Source organism: Narcine bancroftii, chromosome 3, assembly GCF_036971445.1.
Source record: "Narcine bancroftii isolate sNarBan1 chromosome 3, sNarBan1.hap1, whole genome shotgun sequence".
Taxonomy (NCBI): Eukaryota; Metazoa; Chordata; class Chondrichthyes; order Torpediniformes; family Narcinidae; genus Narcine; species Narcine bancroftii.
In genome coordinates this window covers 237,318,137-237,343,283 of record NC_091471.1, presented here as the reverse complement: position 1 = coordinate 237,343,283, position 25,147 = coordinate 237,318,137, and the positions used below count along the sequence as shown (strand labels likewise).

Here is a 25,147-nt window from a genome sequence, read left to right as displayed (position 1 = left end):
CCCTTGATTCTCCCAAAACCCCACACCAGTGTACCAGAGTGGTCCTGATCCCAGCACTTTCTGGCTCAGGGGAGTGTGTTTCCTTCACTGGCAGAGTGGAAGGGAGAGTAACACGGAATGAACAGTCCTATTCCAGGATCCACCTGCTTAAGTAATGTGAACTAAGTTTATAAACCACTAGGTAGTGTAGCTTCTCCTCCAGTTTCAGGTGTCAGTGCGTGAAGAGGAACAATGTGTTTGTTATTCCCTTAGGAAAAACAAACCAAAATGCTGCAGGAACTCAGCCAGTCTTTTCAGCATCCATAGGAGACAAAGATGTGTTTGCTGACATTTTGGGCCTGGAGGAGGAGTCCAGACCAACAAACGGTGTTAACTGGATGTGATAAGGGACGAGGTAAAATTTTATCATGTTTGTGGGAAAGGAGACGGGATAGAAAGACAAAGCTGGGGGAAAATGACAGGATAGAGAGACAAAGCTGGGGGAAAGTGACGGGATGGAGAGACAAAGCTGGGGGAAAGTGACGGGATGGAGAGACAAAGCTGGGGGAAAGCAATGGGATGGAAAAACAAAGCCAGGGGAAAGCGACAGGATTGAGAGACAAAGCTAGGGGAAAGTGACGGAATGGAGAGACAAAGCGGGGGAAAGTGACGGGATAGAGAGAAAAAGCTGGGGGAAAGTGACAGGATGGAGAGACAAAGCTGGGGGAAAGCAATGGGATGGAGCGAAAAAGCTGGGGGAAAGCGACGGGATGGAGAGACAAAGCTGAGGAAAGCGACGGGATGGAGAGACAAAGCTGAGGGAAAGCAATGGGATGGAAAAACAAAGCTGGGGGAAAGCGACAGGATGGAGAGACAAAGCTGGGGGAAAGTGACGGGATGGAGAGACAACGCAGGGGGAAAGTGACGGGATGGAGACAAAGCTGGGGAAAGTGACGGGGAGGAAGTGAGAGGGTGGGTTTAATGAAAGCCAGAGAGGTTGATATTTATGCCATCCGGTTGGAGGGGGCCCAGTCAGAAGATGAGGTGTTGTACCTCCAATTTGCAGGGGATCTCCGCCCGGCAGTGCCTTCTCCCTTGGTTTAGTTTCACTGATCCAAAGGGTGTATCAAGTCAAGATACTCCACAGAAATGAGTTGGGGAAGATGATGGAGGGTCTGACCCAGACTCTTCCAGGGCTACCTCATTGTAAGATGTCCAACTTGCAAGTTAGCAGGTCAAAGGTTGATCGGTTCTCAGAGTCCCTGGAGTACTCTGTAATGGCCTTGGGTTGAAGGCGTACTAACAGAGAGAGGAATCCTTCAGCCATGATGCTGCCAACTGTTGACTAAAGCACATCTCAGCTCAGAGACAAAGCCCATCCACAACAACCGATTGGGTTCCAGAAAGAACCAGTGTTTCAACACCTCACCTTGGCCACAAGAAGACAACTGAAGAGAGAGATGCTAAAGGAGACGTGCAGTTTTCTCAGGAAAAAAGGACCAAGTAATATTCAGCGGTTTCAGGAAGACGTGCTTGATTGGCGAGACATTATTCTGAGCTCCTTGTCTGACCTGTCTCATTATCCAATTTCTCTCACACTATCCCCTGCAGCCTTTCCTTCTGCTACACATGCTCTGGAATTCCTTCACTAAATCTCTCCCCTCTCCCCTCTTTCCCAATGAAGGGTTGGCCTGAAACGGATGCTGCCTGTCCCTCCGAGTTCCTCCAGCATCTTGTGTGTTGCTCCAGCGCTGCAGCCTCACTTGTTTACATCTCCCATCTTTATCACCTGCCTCATTTGACTAAGCTTTTGTTCATCTTTCTGAATATCACCACCTTTGGCCAACAGTGCTACACGAAGGCTGTTGGGTTATTTTACTACATCAAAGGTGTTATATTAATCTGCTGTTGTGAACTTCTATGAATGGCAGAGACATTAATCCATGAAACTACACCTTCATATTCCTTGCAGATCCCACCAACACAAACCTTCAGTGAAGTGGTCACCTGATGCTTTGTTCACAAGACCCGAGAGGGACCCAACAACAGATGACTTCTTTCGAAACCTATTGGAAACAAATGGTCTATTAGAGTGCCAGTCAGACAACGTTCTCCAGGATGTCTTCCCACTGCACACACATAACCGGGTGCTGAAGACTGAACTGGGCGACAAGCAGGTAGAGTGGAGATGTTCGAGTGGAGAAGATAGAGGAGATCTGATGGAAGTGTTCGCACAGGGCTGAAACAGAGAAGATGAGGAGGAGGTGTTCCCATTGGTGCTTGGATGAGAGGGGATGGGATTTAAGGCGATTCACTAAAGAACCAGAGAACATAAGGAAGGATCACTCCCAGCAAGCACCATTGGTGGAGGGGGATTCAACATGTGGTAGGGCTGGGGGAGCAGAGCCCATGGGCAGGGAGAGATAGATTTCTCATTGAAAGGGTGAATGCCCCCTTTCTATCCCCTAATAGTCCAAGGATTCCAATGACACTTTCAAAGAGCTGAAATTCATCACGGCCAACTGCTACAAGATTCAGGGATTCCACAATGCCCAAGGCGTGAAGATATTTACAATTCACCCGCAGACCCCAGAGGCTGCCTGTCAATGGACAGCACAGAGCAGGGCACAAGGACTTCAAGAACAGGTGGAACCTCCAAAATATCCATCTAATCCACCAACTGGGTGATTTAAATTCAGGGAGTTAAATCTGGAATATAAATTTCACCAACAGCAATTGTGAAACTACCAGATCATATCATAAACTACCTGGTTGAGTCTCAGGGAGAGAAACTCACTGCCTTTGTCCAGTGTGGTCCACAGATGATCCCAGACCGGCTAATGAGGTCAACTCTTAATTAGCAAGGACAGTTTGAGCTAGACAGCCCCAACTTCCCACAATCTCACGGGACCGTGTATGTTTCATCCCAGTGGACAAAGGTCAGGCACAGGCAATGGACATTGGGCATGGCAGCTGAAAAAAGTGGACCTGGACTCAAAGGAAAACAGATTACCACCTTCCTGAAGTCCCATCTGAGGGCCAAGAGAGAGTGGTCCTGTAGGACTCATTTCCACCAGGAGAGAAGTGAAAAGCCAGGGGGCAAAGAGCTGAGGAAAATCAGATGCTGGATCCTAAATAAAATTTAAAAAATAGACAAGACTTGCCAGTTGAGAGAGGAAAGCATTTCCAATACAAGCTCTTTGGCCAGAAACTTTAATGTTTCCTCTCCCCACGGATGCTGCCTGAACTAGCGGAAGAATTCAAGGCTGTAGATGGTGGGGGGGCGTTATTGGGGAGGAGGAGCAGGTGGGTGTCTGAGATGAGCAAAGAGGCAAATATTTACACTGAAACTGGAACTCACTGTCCAGAAGGGAAGGGAGGCAGATACACCCTCATTACATTTAAACCTACCTATCTGTGTATGTGAGGAGCCATGAGTCTGGGCTACAGACCTGGGGCTAGGAGGGGGAATTAGGCTTTTGCTAGGATTTTTGGAAAAGTAAAAGCCACCAGCAGGAATCTATAGATCCATGGGTGGTTTTCCCAGCTACAATAACTCATCTGATCTTCTTAGTAAAAACACACAGAAATGCTGGAGGATCTCAGCCGGTCTCGCAGTGTCCATAAAAGGTAAAGATACAGTACAAACGTCTCAGGCCTGAGCCCTTCTTCAAGGAATAAGCAGAGAACATGGCGGGATCAGACTAAAGACTGACTAGGATTAGAAAACACACCAAAATGCTGGAGGAACTATGGTTACCACTTTGACCTGGAGAAAGTGGGATGTTAAAGGGGTCGCCATGGGAACCCTCAGCCAGCTATGCCTGCCTTTTGTTGGCTACGTGGAGCAATCCATGCTACAAACTGACACAGGCAAGGCCCATTCAACTCTTCCTCCATTACATCGATGACTGCTGCCTTGTGTACCCATGATGAGCACGTTGACTTCATCCACTTTGCTGCTAACTTCCACCCCGACCTCAAATTCAATTGGTCCATCTCTTGCAACGCTCTCCCTTTCCTCAATCTCTCTGTCTCCATCTCGGGAGACAAGTGACACCTATGGGGATAAGTGAATATTCCGGTTGGTTGAGATTGTGTGTTGTGTGGATTGGCGAGCTGACTGCTGGGGGAGTGGGACACCAATTTTAAACTTTCATATTTTTTACTTATTTATTTTCTGTGATTTTTTTTGAGACTGCCGGTGACTTAATGCCAGAGAACAGGGATTTTACACAAGTTCAATTCCCCAGTGGCCACGGCAGAATTTAAATTTAATTCATTTAATAATTTGATTTTAAAGTCTGTGACACCAGAGAACTAGTAAAATGTCATAAAATGTAGCTGCTTCACCAACAGGTCTCCAGGGGGAGGGAAATTTGCCACCCTTATTTTTCTCTGCTCTGTGCACAACTCTAGGACGTCCTCTCCCTCCTGACCTCAGGACCAATGACAGTCAGGCACCAGGCGCTGGTGGTACCACCTCCATCAATGGGGGGAAGGGGGTTCCAATGAAGGCTGGCCCTTGTTGCCTGACAGTTGGTCCAGTGCACACGGCTATCCTCAGCTCACCCTCTGGAGCTCATCCCAACCCCTTGGTCCACCAGATCCCTACCGCAACACTGCTCCCTTCCCCAGTTCACCATCCCGCCCTACCCAACATTGGCTTTGCCACCCCAGAGATGAGAGTGGGGGAGGGGGAGTGAGGGAGCAGTCGTTTCACCTACGAGATGTTAACCAGATATCACACCCAATGCCTGCCTGTGATTGGTTCTGAGGTCAGGAGGGAGGGGAGTTCCTGGAGTGGCACAGAGAAGGATAAGGCCAGCAAATTCTCTTACCCCCTGGAGAACTGCTGCTGAAGCAAGTAAGTTTTATGACATTTTACTGGTTCTCTGCTCTCACAGAACTTTAAGTGCCAATTATTAATTCATTAAATAAATTAAATTTAAACTTTGCACCTGCCACTGGGGGATTGAATGTGTGTACAGTAAAATCCCCATTATCCAGAATTCAAGCAACTGGCAAAATAATTGCAGAAACTTAATTAGGTAAAAAATATGAAAGTTTAAAATTCATCCCCCCCACCCCCACTCAGCAGTCAGCTCACCAATCCACACAACACATCATTTCAAACATCCGGAAAGTTCACTTATCCGGCATCTACAAATCCCCATAGGTGCCGCATACTAGGGGTTTTACTGTACGTTGATCAGTGGTGTGCCACTCTGGCTGTGGGGCCTGTACAGTCATCGAGAGGTGGCTGTAATCTATCTCCACTCACAACTTCACGTACATCCTGATCCTGGGGTTAATGCAGGATCAGTGGGGCCATCAACAACTCGATGGACAGGAGGAGCAGCCTCCGTGCGGACTAACTCCGACTCTCATTCAAATGAAAACTAAAAGGAACTACTGTAAATTTCTCTTTGGGAATAATCGGTCTGTCCTTGGTGTCTGGCATTCACCTGTGAAACCACATCAACAACCAAGCCACTGCAGGCCATGACCAAGCCAGGACATCACATCCATCCTCTCCCCCTTCATTCCTCACCTTTGACAAATCTCCTGTGCTTCTTTCATTGTGTGCCCAGCACTGATGATGTCATCATGGTTAAAGGTCATCATGGCTTGCATTTCCAAGATGGTGGCATACATCAGCGCATGGTACATGCTCTCCTTCGTCCTGTCATAAGAAAGAGAAACAAATTACGGGACCCAGTCATCCTGGCAGTGCTTGTGTTTCGGAATCAGAAGACGTGACCACCCCCATCAGACCAGGGCTGTGGTACATAGGGAGAGAGTTTTTTAATGGTGCACTGAGCCCAACGTTCCCCATTCCCAACCACGGCCAACATCCACAAACGTTCCTCATCCCCAACCCATGACCAACATCCCTGAATGTTCCCCGACCCCAACCTACGACCAACATCCCCAAACGTTCCCCGTACCCAACCCATGTCCAACATCCCCAAACATTCCCCATCCCATGACTAACATCCCCAAACGATCCCCATCCCCAACCCACGACCAACATCCCCGAATGTTCCCCGTCCCCAAACCACGACCAACATCCCCGAATGTTCCCCATCCCCAACCCACAACCAATATCCCTGAATGTTCCCCATCCCCAAACCACGACCAACATCCCCGAATGTTCTCCATCCCCAAATCACGACCAATATCCCCGAATATTCCCCGTCCCCAATCCACGACCAACATCCCCGAACGATCCCCATCCCACGTCCAACATCCCCAAACATTCCCCATCCCACGACCAACATCCCCAAACGATCCCCATCCCCAACCCACGTCCAACATCCCCAAACATTCCCCAACCCACGACCAACATCCCTGAACGATCCCTGTCTCCAACCCACAACCAACATCCCTGAATGTTCCCCGTTTCCAACCCATGACCAACAATCCCGAATGTTTCCCGTCCCCAACCCACGACCAACATCCCCAAATATTCCCCGTCCCACGACCAACATCCCGGAACGATCCCCATCCCCAACCTACGTCCAACATCCCCAAATGTTCCACGTTCCCAACCCACGTCCAACATCCCCAAACATTCCCCATCCCACGACCAACATCCCCGAACGATCCCCATCCCCAACCCACGACCAACATCCCCAAATGTTCCCCGTCCCACGACCAACATCCCCAAATGTTCCCCGTCCCACGACCAACATCCCGGAACGATCCCCATCCCCAACCCACGTCCAACATCCCCAAATGTTCCACGTTCCCAACCCACGTCCAACATCCCCAAACATTCCCCATCCCACGACCAACATCCCCGAACGATCCCCATCCCCAACCCACGACCAACATCCCCACATGTTTCCCGTCCCCAACCCACAACCAACATCCCCGAACGTTCCCCATCCCCAACCCACTGTCAAAGTTTTAAACACACAGCCAACTTCTTTAAACTCTGTAGAAGTAAAACACAAACATCTGCAGAAGCTGTGATTGAAGTAAAAACACAATATGGGAGAAATTGAAGCCAGACAGCGTCCTTTACATAGAAAAGGTATAAATAATACATAACCGACGATTCAGGATTGAGCGCTTCATCAATGTATGGAAAACTGTCTGGCTACCTTATTCTGGGCAGCGCAGCCAGCAAAATGCTGTTACAGTGCCAGCCATATGGGTTTGAATCCCATGCTGTCTGTAAAGAGTTTGTATGTTCTCCCTGTGTCTGTGTGGGTTTCCTCAGGGGGCTCTGGTTTCCATGTATGGGGTTGTAGGTCAATTGGGTGGCACAGACTCGTGGTCTGGAAGGGTCTGTGTCCATGCTGCATGTGTACATTTTTAAAAAATTATTTTAAATTCCAGACTGGAGATGAGGATTATTATGCCCTTGTTTCATGGTGAAAGAATGCAATCTGACAAAGAGGAACTCCCCTGTGAACCCCAGGCAGCAGTGAGGAGACTTTCTGACTAAAATTACAAATCAACCAGGCCACTGCAATGCTACAAGGTTAGGTGGAGATGAGGGCTGATACAGTTACCATGCCAACCCCATGGAATGAAAACAAGCCAATGACATTAGTATCTTGGCCAGCATTAATCCCTTAATCAACCCAACATCATCATCGCTTTGGGATCTTACTGTGCACAGACTAGAACCCTGCACAGCAGCGCCTGTGTTGCTGATTGCAAAGTTCTTGGGGCCATCTGGTGGGATTCAGGGATGTGGGTTTAGTGAAAGAGATTCATTCCTTGAGGTGGTTGAGCTAAGTGTGAAGACTGCCTCCTGTTTCCTGACCTCACCACCAGAAGGGGTCATTCCCTGCAACCAGTCACATCTTCAAATTTATTGTCGGAGTACGTACATGACATCACATACAATCCTGAGCTTCCATTTACTGTGGGCATGGCAGAATTACCACTTATTAGTAGGGCAATAAAATCTGTACACGATGTACACATATAAACAAATAAAGAAATGTAAACTGACTGTGCAATCCAGGAAAAAAATCAATAAAGTGTAAAAGTGAGAGTCCTTAGATGAGTCCCTGAATGAGTTTGTCGTTGAGGTGTCTGGTGGTGGAGGGGGAGCAGCTGTTCTTGAACCTGGTGGTGCGAGTCTTGTGGCACCGATACCTCTTCCTGATGGCAGCAGTGAGAACAGAGCATGTGCTGCTCTCTGATGGCAGCGTTCCCCTAGATATTCTCGACGGTGGGAAGGGTTCTTCCTGTGACGCCCTGGGCCGTGTCCATTACCTTTTGCAGGGTTTTACACTCAGAGGTATTGGTGTCCCCATACCAGACCGTGATGCAGCCGGTCAGCACACTTTCCACCACACCTCTGTAGAAATTTGCCAAGGTTTCTGGGGTCATAACAAATCTCACTTTAAACACTGATCAGATCACAGCCTCCATTTTATGATTCAGTTGAAACTCGAGCATTGTGCAGTGTTGTTGGGATTTAACTTTCAGAGCCACATCACACTCCTGATTTCCTGATTCTGTTAATTTCTAACCCCAGCAACCAGCAACATTGCAGATAAGATCCAAATCAAGGACAATATAGCTTCTGTTGACACTGGAGGCAGAGGCCAAGTAAGGCTCATTTGCTAAGGGCTGTGGAACCAACTTCTGAACAAACAAAAATCCACATCAGCGGATGCTCCACAACCCATTGCTGAGGCAGCTCTGAAGGACGCAGAAACTCCGCTTGGGGGTTGGCAGGGCTGTCCTGTGTGTCCCACATCTCCACCACTTCTTACCCCTCACTGGCAGGAGGCAGTTCCTTCCAGCACTCTACTTCACAGCAACAAGCGACCTCCTGCAAACATCAACCCTGTGCATGTGAACATGGCAGATGCACAGCTGGGTCAGTCAACAACAAACCTTCCCCAGGGGAGAGAAGGCAAGGACAACACTGGAGAAGCCAGCATCTATTCTCCAATGCCCGCGAGCGCAAAGCCCTGCACTAGGTAGTGGACACAGCCCAGGACATCACAGGCAAAATCTTCCCCACCACCGAGAACATCTACAGGGAACGCTGCCGACGGAGAGCAGCAGCAATCATCAAGGATCCGCCCCACCCAGCACATGCTCCGTTATCGCTGCTGCCATCAGGAGAGAGGTGTAGGGGCCACAAGACTCGCACCACCAGGTTCAGGAACAGCTGCTCCCCCTCCACCACCAGACTCCTCAACAACGATCTCAATCAGGGCCTCATTTAACGACTCGTACTTTTCAGATTTCAATTTTATTGTAAGAGTTCATTATGACATCACATCCAAACCTGAGATTCCTTTTTCCTACAGGCATGGCAGAATGTTCAATTTATTGATTTTTTTTCTGGACAACACAGTCAGTTTGTTTACATTTCTTTATCTGTTTACATGTGTACGTGTGTACAGTTTTTATTTGCACTAGCAATACGTGGTGATTCTGCCTCTCCTGCAGTAAAAAGAATCTCAGGGTTGTATGTGACTCTGACAATAAATCTGAATCCCAGAGAAAAGTTGCAATCTGAAACCACAGTCACCACTGCAAGGATCAACCTTCTTCACTCCTCACATACTCACAGAGCAGAGAACAGGCCCTTTGGCCCATCTCGTCCATCCTGCCTACATTCGACACATGTCCTTTTCAACATTCTGAACATCATGATAGTACTTACTTCCTGCAGCAGCTCATACCAGAGATGGTCCATCCTCTGAGTGTAAAAGCTGCCCCTTTGGCCCCTCAAACCTATCCTCTCCAACCTTAAACCCTCTAGTTTTAAAAGCATCTACTCTGGGGGAAGTGCGGGCAGGGGGGGTGGGAATAAAGGATTTCATCCATACCCTACATGATGTTATATATTTAATGGCTTTGCTGGGATTAGAGCCGGGATTCTGGATAAAACATTCCGACCTCCGTATTGAATCCTGTAACTCATCAGCCACAATGTTCAACCAGCCCGGAAGTGTCAGGCTCACCTTGGCAATATTTGGGCTCTGAGCAAACAATCAATGTCGACAGGAAGGACAGGGAGGGAGGCATTAGAGGTGGGGGCCGTGGCACTGCTGATCAGAGATAGTGTCACAGCTGCGGGGAAGGTCACCGTCATGGAGGGATTGTCTATGGAGTCTCTGTGGGTGGAGGTGAGGAACAGGAAGGGGTCAATAACTTCACTGGGAGTATTTTTTATAGGCCGCCCAATAGGAACAGGGATATCGAGGAGCAGATAAGGAAACGAATTCTGGAAAGGTGTAGTAATAACAGAGTTGTTGTGAGAGATTTTAATTTCCCAAGTATAGATTGGCACCTTCCTAAAGCAAGGAGTTTCGATGGGGTGGAGTTTGTTAGGTGTGTTCAGGAAAGTTTCTTGACACAATATGTAGATAAGCCTACAAGAGGAGAGATGGTACTTGATCTGGTATTGGAAAATGAACCTGGTCTGGTGTCAGATCTCTCAGTGGGAGAGCATTTTGGAGACAGTGACCATAATTCTATCACCTTTACAATAGCATTGGAGAGAGATAGGAACAGACAAGTTAGAAAAATGTTTAATTGGAGTAAGGAGAATTATGAGGCAATCAGGCAGGAAAATGGAAACTTACATTGGGAACAGATGTTCTCAGGGAAAAGTGTGGAAGACAAGGCAAATGTTCAGGGGATATTTTCGTGTGAAATTCTTCATAACAGGGAAGTTATAGCATGGTAAAGGAACCATGGTGTACAAAGGCTGTAATAAATCTAGTCAAGAAGAAAAGGTTCTAAGAACTGATAATGTCAGAGATCTAGAAGATTATAAGGCTAACAGGAAGGGGTTTAAAAAGGAAACTTGGAGAGCCAGAAGGGGCCGTAAGAAGGCCTTGGATTAAGGGAAACTCCAAGGCATTCTACAAGTTTGTGAAGAGCAAGAGGATAAGACGTGAAAGAATAGGACCCATCAAGTGTGAGTGGGAGAGTGTGTATGGAACCAGAGGGAATCGCAGAGGTACTTAATGATACTTTACTTCAGTATTCACTATGGAGAAGGATCTTGGCGGATTGTAGTGATGACTGAAACGCTTCAGCATGTAGATATTAAGAGAGAGATGTGCAAATATGGTATAACTCACGGTACAATGTTTGCATACCACCAACTGAAAACCTACTAAAGGACAAATTGGGAAGCAGGCTGAGGTTACCAGAAGGAAGCAGCTTTGAATATGTGATTACAGACACAATGATAATTAAAAGATTTATAACAAACATGTACATCAAGCTGCAAGAGAAAGAGAACGAGGAAATAAGCTGTAAACCCAAACAAAAATGGGAACAAGATCTAAACATAAAGATAAAGAATGAAACATGGGAAAAGCTATGCTCCAGAACTATGAGAAATACAATAAACACGAGGTTACGCACGATACAATATAATTGGCTACACAAGCTATATATCACACCCCAAAAGTTAAATAAATGGGACCCAACAGTATCAGATAGATGTTTTCGCTGTAAGAAGGAAACGAGAACAACAGTACATGCAATTTGGGCATGTGAGAAAGTGGAAAAGTTTTGGGAAGATCTAAATCAGGTATTAAATAAAATCACAAAAAGCAACATACCAAAAAATCCAGAGATCTTTCTTCTAAGTAATATAAGAAGTAAAGAATTAGGCCTCATATTGGATGAAGCACAAAAAATATTTATTATTGTGAGAGATGAGTAAAACTAATATGAAAATATGAAAGATGAAGAAAACTAGTATGGATATATGTGTAATGAATAAAGCCAGTATGAATAGGATAAGGGTAGATAATGGAATGTAGGAAGTAAAGTTAGCCTGAATAAGGTAAGGGTCTTCTAGCCTTTTAGACAGAATTAGCAAGTTCCGTATATGTAATTAGTAAGCCTTAGACAGAATTAGCAAGTTCTGCATATAAGAAGTTAGTAAGCCCTGAGAGTCGGGAAGGCGTGATTAAGGACAATGACATGATGGAACACCGACAGGATACCCCCTGGTCCTCCAAGTTCACAGAAACAGCACGTAGGCAGACAGGATTGCCTAATGCCAAACTCATCCAGGAGGCAGAAGGGTATTCCTATACTGAAATCAACTGTATAAAAGGTGGGTGAGCCCCAGTGTGTGTATGTGTATTCCCAGGGTAAGGGGAAGCACCCAACTTTGCATTGTTGTATAATAAATGTTCTTTGTTCTCAATTTTTGTCTCGAGCAAATTCTGTGAAGGTACATCTATTTCTCACATTATGATGGCCTCAGCTGTAGCAAAAAAATGTTTAATGTCAACTTGGAAATCAGAAGAGACCCTGAAAGTATAGCAATGGTACATGGAAATGAATAAATGTATTCCATTGGAAAAAATAACATATAATTTAAAAAATAAAGTCACGTATTCGAACAAATTTGGGAACACAACAGAGAGGGCCTACTGCAGACCTCCACCCCCTAAAATGAGAGAATGAGAAGAAGACGAAATGAACTGACCCAGTGTGTAAAAGTAGATGACACAATTTTCTTGTTTATTTTCATTGTGCGATGACATTGTTTAATGGGTTTAATGTATTCTATATGTTGAACGTTTAGTGGGTAGGGTAGGGAGACATTTATATTTTTATTGAATTATTTTTAATTATTTACAGTTTGGAAGAAGCCAATTCTGGTCATTTAAACCTGTGCCATGCCACCCAATTACATCCAATTGACATACAACCCCGTATATTTTGAAGGGAGGAAGGAAACCAGAGCCCCTGGAGGAAACCCACGCAGACACAGGGAGAACGTACAAACTCCTTGCGGGATTCGAACCCAGGTCAATGCCACTGTAACAGTGTTGCGCTAACTGCGACGCGAACCGTGCCCCCCGAACACCATCAGCACATTTTTGTAATGTGGGTACGTTTTGAGACGTCACCAATTCCTTCATTGAATTTGCTGGCTTCCATGACATTCTTTATGGTACAGACTACAAATATTCCTTTCCCATCTTGCCCATCTCCTTTTGGCTCCACGTGTAGACTACCACATTGATCTCCAAGGGAACCTCACCTCTGCCTATTTACCACTTTGCTCTTAATTCAATTATATAATTTCTTAGGGTTCTTCTTTACCTGATCTACCAAAACAATCCTCTGTCTGCCGTCCTGATTTCCCCACTCAACTGTTCTCCCTCACACCCTGCGCTCCTCGAGGGATTCACCATCCCAACTGCCTACACCTGGCATATACCTTCATACTTTTTCCTAATTGTCAATGACCTTGTCCAGCACAGTTTGCTGATCCAGCCAGCCTTTCCCCTTCACTCATACAAGAACATGTTGAACAAACTCCTACTGAGGACTTTCTACCCGGGAGCACAGAAGAATGAGGGGAGATTTGATCAAGGTACTTAAAATTTTGAAGGGTAAAGACAGAGTAAATGTACAGAAGGTGGGGGTGATACAAACCAGAACACATGGGTTAAGGAGAAAGGTTTAAGGGGCAATACGAGGGGAAACTTTTTCCACACAGAGAGTGGTGGGAGTGTGGAACAAGCTGCCAGCGGAGGTGGTGAATGCGGGCTCAATTTTAACAATTTAAGAAGAATTTGGACTGGTACACAGCAATGGTTGGATGGGAGATGTCAGAGAGTAGTGGTAGAAAATTGTTTGTCCAATTGGAGGCCGGTGACTAGTGGAGTTCCTCAGGGATCGATCCTCGGTCCACTATTGTTTGTTATATATATTAACGATCTGGAAGTAGGGGTGGAGAATTGGATAAGCAAGTTTGCGGATGATACAAAGATTGGTGGTGTTGTGGACAGTGAGGAAGATTACCGTAGATTAAAAGGTGATTTAGGAAGGCTGGAGGTGTGGGCTGAGAAATGGCTGATGGAATTTAATACAGATAAGTGTGAGGTGTTACATTTTGGAAAGGCAAATCTAAATAGGTCATATGCATTAAATGGTAGGCTATTGAGATGTGCAGAGCAACAAAGGGATTTAGGAGTTGTGGTAAATAGTACCCTCAAGGCTGATACTCAGGTAGATGGTGTGGTGAAGAAGGCATTTGGAATGTTGGCCTTCATAAATCGGAGTATTGAATTCAAGAGTAGGGAGGTTATGATGAAATTGTACAAGGCATTGGTGAGGCCAAATTTGGAGTACTGTGTATAGTTTTGGTCACCAAATTATAGGAAAGATATAAACAAAATAGAGAGAGTGCAGAGAAGGTTCACGAGAATGTTGACAGGATTTCAAGGTTTGAGTTACAGGGAAAGGTTGTGCAGACTGGGGCTTTTTTCTCTGGAGCGTAGAAGATTGAGAGGGAACTTGATAGAGGTGTTTAAGATTTTAAAAGGGACAGACAGAGTAAACGTGGATAGGCTTTTTCAATTAAGAGTGGGGGAGATTCAAACTAGAGGGCATGGTTTAAGATTGAAGGGGGAAAATTATAAGGGGAACATGAGGGGAAATTTCTTTACGCAAAGGGTGGTAGGGATGTGGAATGAGCTTCCGACAGACGTGGTCGAGGCGGGATCATTGGTTACATTTAAGAAAAGACTGGATAGTTACATGGATAGGAGGGGACTAGAGGGGTATGGACCGGGTGCTGGTCAGTGGGACTAGGAGGGTGGGGATTTGTTACGGCATGGACTAGTAGGGCCGAACTGGCCTGTTCTGTGCTGTAAGTGGTTATATGGTTATATGGGAGAGGTATGGAGGGCTGTGGTCGAAGTGGAGGTCAGTGGGACTGGGCAGAAAAATGTTGCTGTAATGGCCTATGATTCTTTTAAAACTACCATTTGCCACACACCATGCCAACAAGTTCCTGTTTAATATAATCAAAGCCCTGCCCCAATATTGGACTTTAACATATGAACCTGTCCTATCGTTATCTTCAACTCATAACTACAGAAGTTCCTACCTGGGTTTCAGCAATTCCAGACTCTCATTGAATTGGTTGTTGAGGAACATATCCATTGCAGACATGCATTCATCCAGACAGGTCTTCAAGTCTATACCTGGGGAACTGAGGAATACATATTTTCAGTATTATTCCAAGATTCAATATATTGTCATGCAATAAAACTGTGTCATTTGACACAAATTATCTTTTATCTGCCTTAAGGCAGAATTTTTCTGAAGCACCTCACAGTCAGATAAGCAAAAGAGAGCCACCTGCCCCCCCCCCCCCCCCCCCCCAATCCCCACAACCAGGTGGATTCACCTCCAGCCTCCTGCAGCCACACAGCGTCCAATCCAAACTCAAGCTCCAGATCCCGGCCTCCGTCATGATCAAGAACCCTCAGCACCCTTGGCATCCTAGTCCTGCTACCTGGTACCCCTTCAGCCAGTGTCAAGCCAGTCTCCTGCAGTCCACAGCCCGGTGAGACTCCCTTGACCATGGTCTCCAGCAGCCCCCAGCCTAAGTGGATTCCTCGCCTCGAGTCGCCAATAGCCTGTAACCTGTGTGGGACCTTCAGCCGTAGAACCCCTCGTTGGTCCATAGAATTCCTCACTGGTCCACATCCTGTGGGTCGTCTCCTCTGCTTCCCCTTCTCAGACCGGGGGTGGGAGGGTTTCTGGTGCCCTAGAGTCTGCAAACCCTCATGGCCGCTGCCAAACACAGGTGCCACCATCTTGGGCCCAGACCCCACGGTTTCAGGATTTTAAATAAAACCAAATCGGCTCCATTTACAGGCCATTTAAAGCCTGTATGGAACCGACGGCAGTCAGACTGGGCAGTTGTCCCCGCTCTCCGCAGGTCCAGCGCGACCGTTACAGCAGCTCTGATAGAGCCGCCATTTTGCTCGCTATGCCATCCAGCAAAAGCACTGAGCATTTGTAGGGTTAAGCCCCGTTCACCCTCCCAACACACTAACCATCTCATGAGGCATCGTACAAGTGGAAGGTGTTACAAATGGTATTCCTTTGCGAGACGTGTTGCCAGCGGCAAAGTCTGCACTGGTCACCACCCTGAACTGCTCTCAGGTTCAATAGTTTCCTGGAGCATTTAAGGAGGAAGTTAAAGAGTTAGCACCTTAGTGGACACTAACACAACAGAAGGGTTTTACAAAATCAACACTTTCACATTAATTCCCCCCACCCCCATCAAAGAAATTCCAGACCTCAGCTAACTTGAGAGAAATTAGCCTAAGCTCAGGATTACAAGGTCCCTAAATCTAATAACAAGCCTGCTGCTGTAATACAAGATTGTTGGAGAACATTTCCAGGGAGCAGGCACACTGCCAAAGCCATCAGGAACATGACCTCCAACAATTCCACAGCCATCAGGAGCATGACCTCCGACAATTCCACTGCAGCATTTCCTTCAGTGGCCCAAGGGAAAGCAACGGTGATTATGGTGGAGTGGCTGTCTCAGTGAAAGTCGGAAACTGGATTCAGTCCAACAATTGACAAGGCAAACGTTCTCTCCGTCCCCAGGTTAATTTGTTTAGTGAAGCACGTTGCTGCTTTACCTTACTGGCTATCGGCCAGGGGAAACTCTTCCACCCACGACCGAGGCATGTTCACGCCATGCCCAGCCTGATCAGATTTATTGATATAGGAGCAGAAGTAGGCTCAACGACCTGGGTTTCAGAGGATTAATGTACAAGGCAAACAGCAAGCTGGCCTTTGCTGCTAAAGAGTTTGAATAACAGATCGAGGAGCTGTTGAGGATACGTCTGGGGTACTCTCCTTGCCCAAGGAAGGGTCCACTTGGACACAGTGTAGCAAAGCACCACCACATCGGGGATGGATGGTCCGTCCAGTCAGGAGGTTGGGTAACAGAAAGGTATCCATCACCCCAGTGAGGAAGAAGAGTGGAGTGAGCTGCTGCAATGTCCATCGTCCAGTAGCATTGACAGTAATTAAATAATTGGTCATGGCCAAAATGAAAACAGACTCACAACAACCCACTGCAATTTCCCTACCATCACAATCATTCCACAGCAGATGCAATCTCACTGGCTCTCCACTCATCAATTACAGCTCAGCTTTCAACACCACCATCCCCCCAGTACTGGTCAGCAAGGTCCAAACCCTGGGCCTCTGCACCTCCCTCTGCAACTGGATCCTTGACTTCCTCATCGGGAGACCACAGTCAGTGCGGATTGGTAACGCCTCCTCCTCACTGACAATCAACACAGGCGCACCTCAAGGATATGTGCTTAGCCCACTGCTACTCACTCTACATCCATGACTGTGTGGCCAGTGATGTCTACAAATTTGCCGATTACACCATGGTTGTTGGCAGAATCACAGGTGGCAGTGAAAAAAAAAGGAGGGAGATAGATCAGCTTGATGAGTGGTGTCACACCAACAACCTTGCACTCAATGCAAGTAAAACAAAGCAATTGATTGTCAATTCGGGAAGGAGAAGCCAGAAAAACACAAACCAGTCAGCAGTGGAAAGGGTAAGGTACTTCAAATTCATAGGTGTCAACATCTCCGAAGTCTTATCCTGGGGCCATCACGTCCGTGCAACCATGTAGAAGGCTCACCAGCAGCTATACTGTACGTCACCAAAGACTCTTGCAAACTTCTACAGGTGAACCGTGGAGAGCATTCTGGCTGGTTGCATCACTGCCTGGTACGGAGATGCCAATGCACCGGACAGGAAAAGGCTACAGAGGGTTGTTAACTCTGCCTGTACCATCACAGGCATCAACATCTACAAGAGGCAGCGTCTAAAAAAAGCAGCTTCTAACATCAAGGAAACCCACCAGCCAGCCCATGCTCTCTTCACTCTGCTGCCATTGGGAAGGAGGTGCAGGAGTCTGAAGACGAGCACCCAGCAACACAAGGACAGCTTCTTCCCCTCCCCCATCGGATTCCTAAATAATCAGTGAACCACAGACACTTCCTCACTTTCTTTCTTTTTAGACTAGTTATTTATTTTTTAAAATATTGCGTTTATTGAATTGTAATTTATGGCAATCCTGCTGCTACAAAATAACAAATTTCATGATTCTGATCATTCCCAGGGTAACAATGATATTGCAGGAAAGACATGTTAAATCCCAGCTCAGAAATCCTGGATGAATTGTGGTTATTTGTTGCTATAGCAACACAAGATGTCACATGGTGATAACGGCCCTTCATGGCTGAAGATTATCACTCATCACGTCTCCCTGGCAGGGTCATTGGGTTAACATCTCACCCACAGCGTCATTGCTGTCTACTCAGCACCCTCCGCACCACGGGGATGATCAGGAGCGAAGCACCAACCACTGTGGCCTGATATAGAAGGGCCCATTAAATTCACCAGTCAAGGAACATCATATTACTCCACTGCATTTGTTTACTGCATTTCAAAGCTTCAAGGATGCAAGAACAGATCATAAGAAATAGGAATGGAGTCAGCCATTCGGCCCGTCGAGTCTGCTCCGCTGTTCAATGAGGTCACGGCTAATCTGACGAGAGACTCATCCCCACCTGCCTTTTACCCATATCCCTTAATCCCCCCCACTATATAAAAATCTATCCATCCTTGTCTTAAATTTATTTACTGAAGTTGCCTCCACTGCTTCAATGGGCAGTAAATTCCACAATTCCCCACCCTCTGGGAAAAGCAGTTTCTCCTCATCTCCATCCTAAATCTACTCCCCTGGATCTTGAGGCTACGTCCCCTAGTTCTGGTCTCCCCCATCAATGGAAACCACATACCTACCTCTATCCTATCTAAGCCTTTCATAATTTTATACATTTTAATAGGATCCCCTCTCATCCTTCTAAAATCCAGTGGGGCCTCTTCCGGAGAACTGCGTGCAATTCTGGTCTCTGTACTTGAGGAAGGACGGACTGGCTTTGAAGGTGGGCAGAGGAGGTTCACCAGGTTGATTCCAGAGATGAGGGGGTTGGTCTATGAAGAGAGATTGAGTCGTCTGGGTGTGTACTCACTGGAATTTAGAATAATGAAACATAAAATTATGAAACAGAGATAAGGAAGAGGTAGGTAAGTTGTAGGGTAGCACTCACAATTTACAATGTGTCAGAAGGATAAATAAAAAATTTATAAATATAGACAAACAGCCTTGAGGCATCGGCCACCTTTGCAACTTTGGTCTCACTCTATCATTTTTGGCCCACAAGCCTGTACTGCCCAAATATCCTAATTAACCTACAATCCCTGAAAGTTTTAAACAGAAACTGTAGCCCCTGGGGAAAACTATGGAGACATGGCGAGTAAGGACAAACTCCTCACAGACAGCGCCGGATTCGAACCCTGGGTCTCTGGTGCTGTAATAGTGTCGCACTGACCACTACGCTCACCGTGCCACCGCTGAATGTACAGCGGTCGACCACAGTACCTCATCCCCACCTCCTCAATGCTAATAAAGGATGTGCGATAAATGTACGACAGACCCCAGATCCCAAAATGAACAAATTCAAAGGAAAATCACAGGCCACCACCAACAGGGAAAGACAGGCTTAAATTTGTATAAAAAAATGCCTCCTACATCCTAAAGCATTTTATAGCCAATGCACTTTGAAACATAATTCAATATCATCAGTACGACCTAATTTGCTTACAATAAATGCTGTGCGAACAATACAACCTGGGTGTTGCTTACTTAATAAGAGACAAATATTGACCATTTAAAACTCTTTCTCTTTGAATCCTGAAACTTGTTCCTGGGTTGACAGCACCTCAAAGATACAGTACATACAGGGCAGAGACCATTCCATCTGGCTGGAGAAACTCAGCAGGTCAAGCAGTGCCCTTTATAAAGCAAAGGTAAAAACACAGGCGAGAGCGAGAGCCCTTCACCAAGGTGTGGGAAAATGTCAGCAGGTGTCGCCGAAATGTTCTTTGCACAGTTCACCAAAGCCCCGTAAATCTACATCCCAATGTACAAAATAAAGCAGACCTGAGTGACAAACCTGAACACCCTCCCCTATGCATGCAGCATCTCCCAGCTGCTCCTGTCGGGGAAGAGATACAGGAGGATCAGAGCTAGCACCACCAGGCTGAGGAACAGCTTCTTCCCACGGGCAGGGAGAATGGTGAACGATCAAAGGAACTGCTTACACTGACCCTCCAAGTCTCTCATGTTCGCCAAACAATATTTATTTGTATAGATGAATATTTGTCCTGTATGTGTATTGTTTGACTGTGTGTGTGTGCTATGCCTGGTTGTGTGTCTGCGTGTTTGGCACCAAGGACCGGAGAATGCTGTTTCACTGGGTTATGCAATCAAGTTTATTATCATCCAATCAACATCCTATCAATCTCTGCTTAAATACCCGGCCTCCACAACCACCTGTGGCGACAAATTTCAAGCTCTGGCTGAAGAAATCTCTCCGCATCGCTATTCTAAGTGGACACCCTTCAATCCTAAAGTTGTGCCCTCTTCCACCATGGGAAACAACCTTTCTACATCTACTCTGTCCATATCTTTAAACATTCTAAATGTTTCATTGAGATCCCCCCCCCTCGTGGGAATCCATGAGTGCAGGCCAAGGACCATCAAACACTCCTCATATGATAACCCCTTTCATTCCCGGAATCATCCTTGTGAACCTCCTCTGAACCTTCTCCAACATCAGTACATCCTTTCCTAAATGAGGAGCACAAAACTGCTCAAAACCCTCAACATCACATCCCTGCTCTTATATCCTATTCCTCTTGAACTGAACACCAGCCTCGCTTTTGCCATCTTCACCACCGACTCAACCTGCAAGTTGACCTTCAAGCCGTCCTGCACGAGGATCCCAGGTCCCTTTGCAACTGGGTATTTTCAGTTTTCTCCCCATTTAAAAAATGTCCACCCATTTATTTTGCAAAATGTCCGCACCTTCACCCAGAACAGAGGACATGCATGGGAGTCCCTGAGGAGAGCGTGGAGATTACGTCACAGCACCCCCAGTAAGAGTTTGGGTGAACAGCAGGCCCTTTGGCCCACTTTGGCATCCTCTCTGCCAGTCCCACCCTAACCCAGATGCTATCACCCTCCTACACGCTGGATCAATTTACAGTAACCAGTTAACGCCACATCGTTGCGATGTGGGAGAAAGCAGAAATGGCCAGGGAAGCCAACGCAGTCACAGGGGGAGCATGAAAACTTGTATGCAGGGTGCTGGAACTGTGAGGCATTCCCAACCAAGGCTGGAGAGAGTTGAAATCCCACCACAGCAGATGAAAATGCCAGAATATTTAAGTGAACTCAGGATTTTTTTTTAAAAAGCATCGGCTTGTTGTTAAAATCTGGTCTCGTCCTTTAAGATCCTTTCATGGAAGGGAACTACGGTCTTTCCCCAGTCTGACCCAATGACTCCAGACCCACTGTTGTTCATTCTCCACTGGAAAATAACATCAGACAGGCAATCAATGTTGACATCGAGGTCTGCAGCCTGCAAGTGGCTAAATAAATACTTTACATTCCTCAGATGGGAGTGTGCCAGCACTCTGAGTCAGGTATATAGCACCAAAACAGGCCCTCTGCCCAACTCCTGCATGCCGACCGACCGCCTTCCTAAGTAAATCCAATTGACTGCATTCGACCCATATCCCTCTGAACCTTTCCTATCCTGTCTAAATGTCTGTCATACATTGTAATTGTCCCCGCTTCTACCACTTCCCCCTGAAGCTCATTCTACACATGTAATGTAAATGTGCCCCTCATATTTCTTTTTAAATCTTTGCTCTCTCAACTTAAATCTATTTTTTTTTAAATTCAGACAAACAGCACAGTAACAGGGCCTTCTGGCCCAAGCACCTGCATCACCCAATTGACCTCCAACCTCCAGAACATTTGGAACAGTGGGAGGAAACTGAAACCTCCAGGGAAAACCCACACAGAGAGAGCATACAAACTCCTTACAGACAGTGCGGGATTCGAACCCGGGTCCTGATCACTGGCGCTGTAACAACGTTGCGCTAACCACAACACCAAACATGCTAACCTCTAGTTTTAGACTCCCCTGTTCTGAGAAAAAAATTAAGAGCATCAACCTTATCCAATGCCCTTAGCCAGAGGGTTGTAAATTTGTGGAACTTGTTGCCACAGGCAGTTGTGGAGGCCGGGTCATTGGGTGTATTTAAGGCTGAGATTGAGAGGTTCTTAATCAGCCAGGGCAACAAAGATTATGGGGAGAAGGCCGGGCAGTGAGGCTGATGGACGGCAGGGCAGACTCAATGGGCTGAATGCCCTGTTTCTGCTCCTATGTCTTATGGTCTTATGATCACCACTCAGCCTCTTACGCTCCAGGGGGAAAATTCCAGTCGATCCCATTTCTTATAACCCAACCTCCAGACGTGGCAACATCCTGGTAAATCTTTTCTGCACCCTGCAGGCAGCTGATGGAGAGTTAAAAGGGCAGGCGGAGAGTACACAGGGGTCAGCACACCCGAGCGGCTGAGTTAATGGCATGACACAAACAGGAAGATCAGTCGCTCTGCTGAACCCAGGGAGCCACTCAGAAGAGTCGGAAGGGGAGTCCGTGAAGGAGATTCCTGTTTTTAATGACAATGGGTTTACTGTCATACACACAAATATAATGGGCATCTGCCCAAAATTATTACTGCAGTCACTCAGGCATTTCATGAAAAAAAAACACCTCCACAATCTCTATTATAAATATAAAACTGAAAAATAGGTATTCACAATAACAACTAAAGACAGAGATACTGGAGGAACTCGGCCAGTCTTGCAGCATCCAAACATATATCACCGACGTTTCATGCCGGAGCCCTTCTTCAAGCAGGTAGGCATCCTCCAACCAGATGGCATAAACTTTGTTTCCATTAGAACCACCCCCCCCCCACTCTTATTCCCTCTCTCTCTCATCCCCCCCCCACCCACCCACTGCCCTTTCCCTCTGTCTCCTTTCACAGAGCCAAAATCAATTCTCATCTTTTATCCAATTAACACCTCTGTCTGTTCATCTGGACTCCCTCTCCCATTTTTCCACCTTTTCCTCCCCAGCCTTTTAATACAGGCTCCTTCCTGCTTTTTGCTTAGACCTTGAGGAAGGGCTCAGGCCCGAAATGTCAGTAATATATCTTTACCTCCCATGGACACTACGAGACCAGCCGAGTCATCCAGCAACTCTGTGCTTTTCCACAATTATTGTGTTTCACTACAATAACAGCAGGACCAGTAAAACAAGGGGAGTTGGAGTTTCAGTGGTACTGACTTGTCTTTCTGTGCTGTTGGAATGGTTTATCATTAGGATGTATCAGTGCAGGGCAGCAAGTCCAGCATCTCTTCAGTTTGTATCAATGATCAAACACACACACAGGTATACAGGCCATATCCACACACACACACACACATACACACACATAGTAATGTACAGACCATGTCCACACACACACACATAGTAGTGTACAGGCCATGTCCACACACACACATACAGGCCATGTTCACACACACACACACACACACACACACACACACACACACGTACAGGCCATGTCCACACACACTCACAGGTGTACAGGCCATGTCCACACACACTCACAGGTGTACAGGCCATGTCCACACACACACACACACACACACACACACACACAAGTGTACAGGCCTTGTCCACACACACTCACAGGTGTACAGACCATGTCCACACACACACACACAGGTGTACAAGCCATGCCCCACCCCACACACACACACACACGTACAGACCATGTCCCCACACACATGCACATACACAGGTGCACAGCCCATGTCCATACACACAGACACACACACACACACGTGTATGGGCCATGTCCACACACACACACACACTGACAGGTGTCCAGGCCTTGTCCACACACACACAGGTGTACAAGCCATGCCCCCCCCCAACACACACAAACAGGTGTACAGACCATGTCCCCACACACACACACACACACAAGTGTACAGGCCTTGTCCATACACACTCACAGATGTACAGGCCATGTCCACACACACACTCACAGGTATACACGCCATGTCCACACACACACTCACAGATGTACAGGCCTTGTCCACACACACACGCAGGTGTACAAGCCATGCCCCCCCCCCACACACACACACACACACACACACTGGTGTACAGGCCTTGTCCATACACACTCACAGGTGTACAGGCCATGTCCACACACACTCACAGGTATACAGGCCTTGTCCACTCACACACAGAGATGTACAAGCCATGCCCCCCCCCCCACACACACTCTCACAGGTGTACAAGCCATGTCCACACACACACGCAGGTGTACAGGCCATGCCCCCCCCCCCCCATGTCCCTTGGTCCAGGTGCACCCCACGTCTCCCCCGCCCCCGGTGAACAGTTCGGCTACCACCACTTTTCCAGCCTTCGGTCACTATGCACCTCAGCCCCGTCCCGCACCCGACGGGAACGGCTCAAGTCCCGGGGCAACGAGCGGCTGAACCCAGTCACCACAGCGCACTCAACAGCCCCGTCCCTCCCAGGGGCTGTGAACCGTCCCGGGGGGTGTCCGCCTGGCTGCCCCAGGACGTGGCGGCGAGGGGTCGGGATCAGGATGGTCCTGGGGGCGGGAGCAGCGACCGCGCGGTCCGCAGGTGAGGCGCTGCCAGCCCTCCGGTCCGGTGGTTTCCCCCCACCCCCGGCTGCGCCCGGGATGGGATCCTGAGTGCGACAAAGTGGCGAGAAGCAGCAACACCGCCGGGAGGAACCTTTACCTGGCGCCCGCCGCGTCCCCACACTCCGCCATGTCCCGCTGCCGGGTCCCACTCACTCGCGGGGCGGGGACAGGCCGATCAGCCCGGGGCGGTGGCGGCTCCTGGGGAGCTCCTGACGGGCGACGGTCGCTGCAGCGCCGCGTCTCCTTCCTCCCCTCCTTTCTTTCTTCCTCCCTCCTCTCCCCCCCTTTCCCCCTCTCTCTCCTTTTCCCCTCCCTTCCCCAACTCTACTCCCTCTTCCCCCTTTCCTCCTTCTCCCTTCCTCCCTCCTCCCTTCCCTGCCTACCTCCATCCCTCACTCACTCACTCCATGATTCGGTCCCTGCTTCATCTCCATTCGACTGGTGCATCAGACTGAAGAGACCACATTGGTCTTTGGAGATGCCAGTGGGTTTGCAGGAAATGCTTTGCACTTTCCTTGCATTAAAGTGTTGTTCTCAGTTGCCCAATGTTACAAAGTTTGATGGAGTTCAGGAGAAAGGCATCCCTTCCCAAGAAAAGGTGATTGTCTATGCCAGAACTGACCATTCCTGATGGAAGTTATTTGCTCTGACTTTTAACCTCCATTATCACAGACT

The 25,147-nt window shown here is 47.4% G+C and overlaps 1 protein-coding gene across 3 annotated transcripts in view; it reads right to left on the bottom strand.

Moving 5' to 3' along the window:
- LOC138758363 (tetratricopeptide repeat protein 39A) overlaps positions 1–24,649 on the bottom strand; it is a 55,211-nt gene extending 30,562 nt beyond the window's left edge. For 2 of the 3 annotated variants that reach the window (XM_069927178.1, XM_069927180.1), the window contains exons 1-4: positions 24,570–24,649; positions 14,849–14,953; positions 5,534–5,665; positions 1,969–2,045 (exon numbers count right to left, since the gene is read on the bottom strand). In XM_069927178.1, the coding sequence (XP_069783279.1) occupies positions 1,969–2,045; positions 5,534–5,665; positions 14,849–14,953; positions 24,570–24,601 (346 nt within the window). In that variant the 5' untranslated portion in view covers positions 24,602–24,649. The remainder of the gene's footprint in view (positions 1–1,968; positions 2,046–5,533; positions 5,666–14,848; positions 14,954–24,569) is intronic. The other variant, XM_069927179.1, reaches the window with a different exon arrangement.
- Between the last annotated feature and the right edge of the window lie 498 nt (positions 24,650–25,147).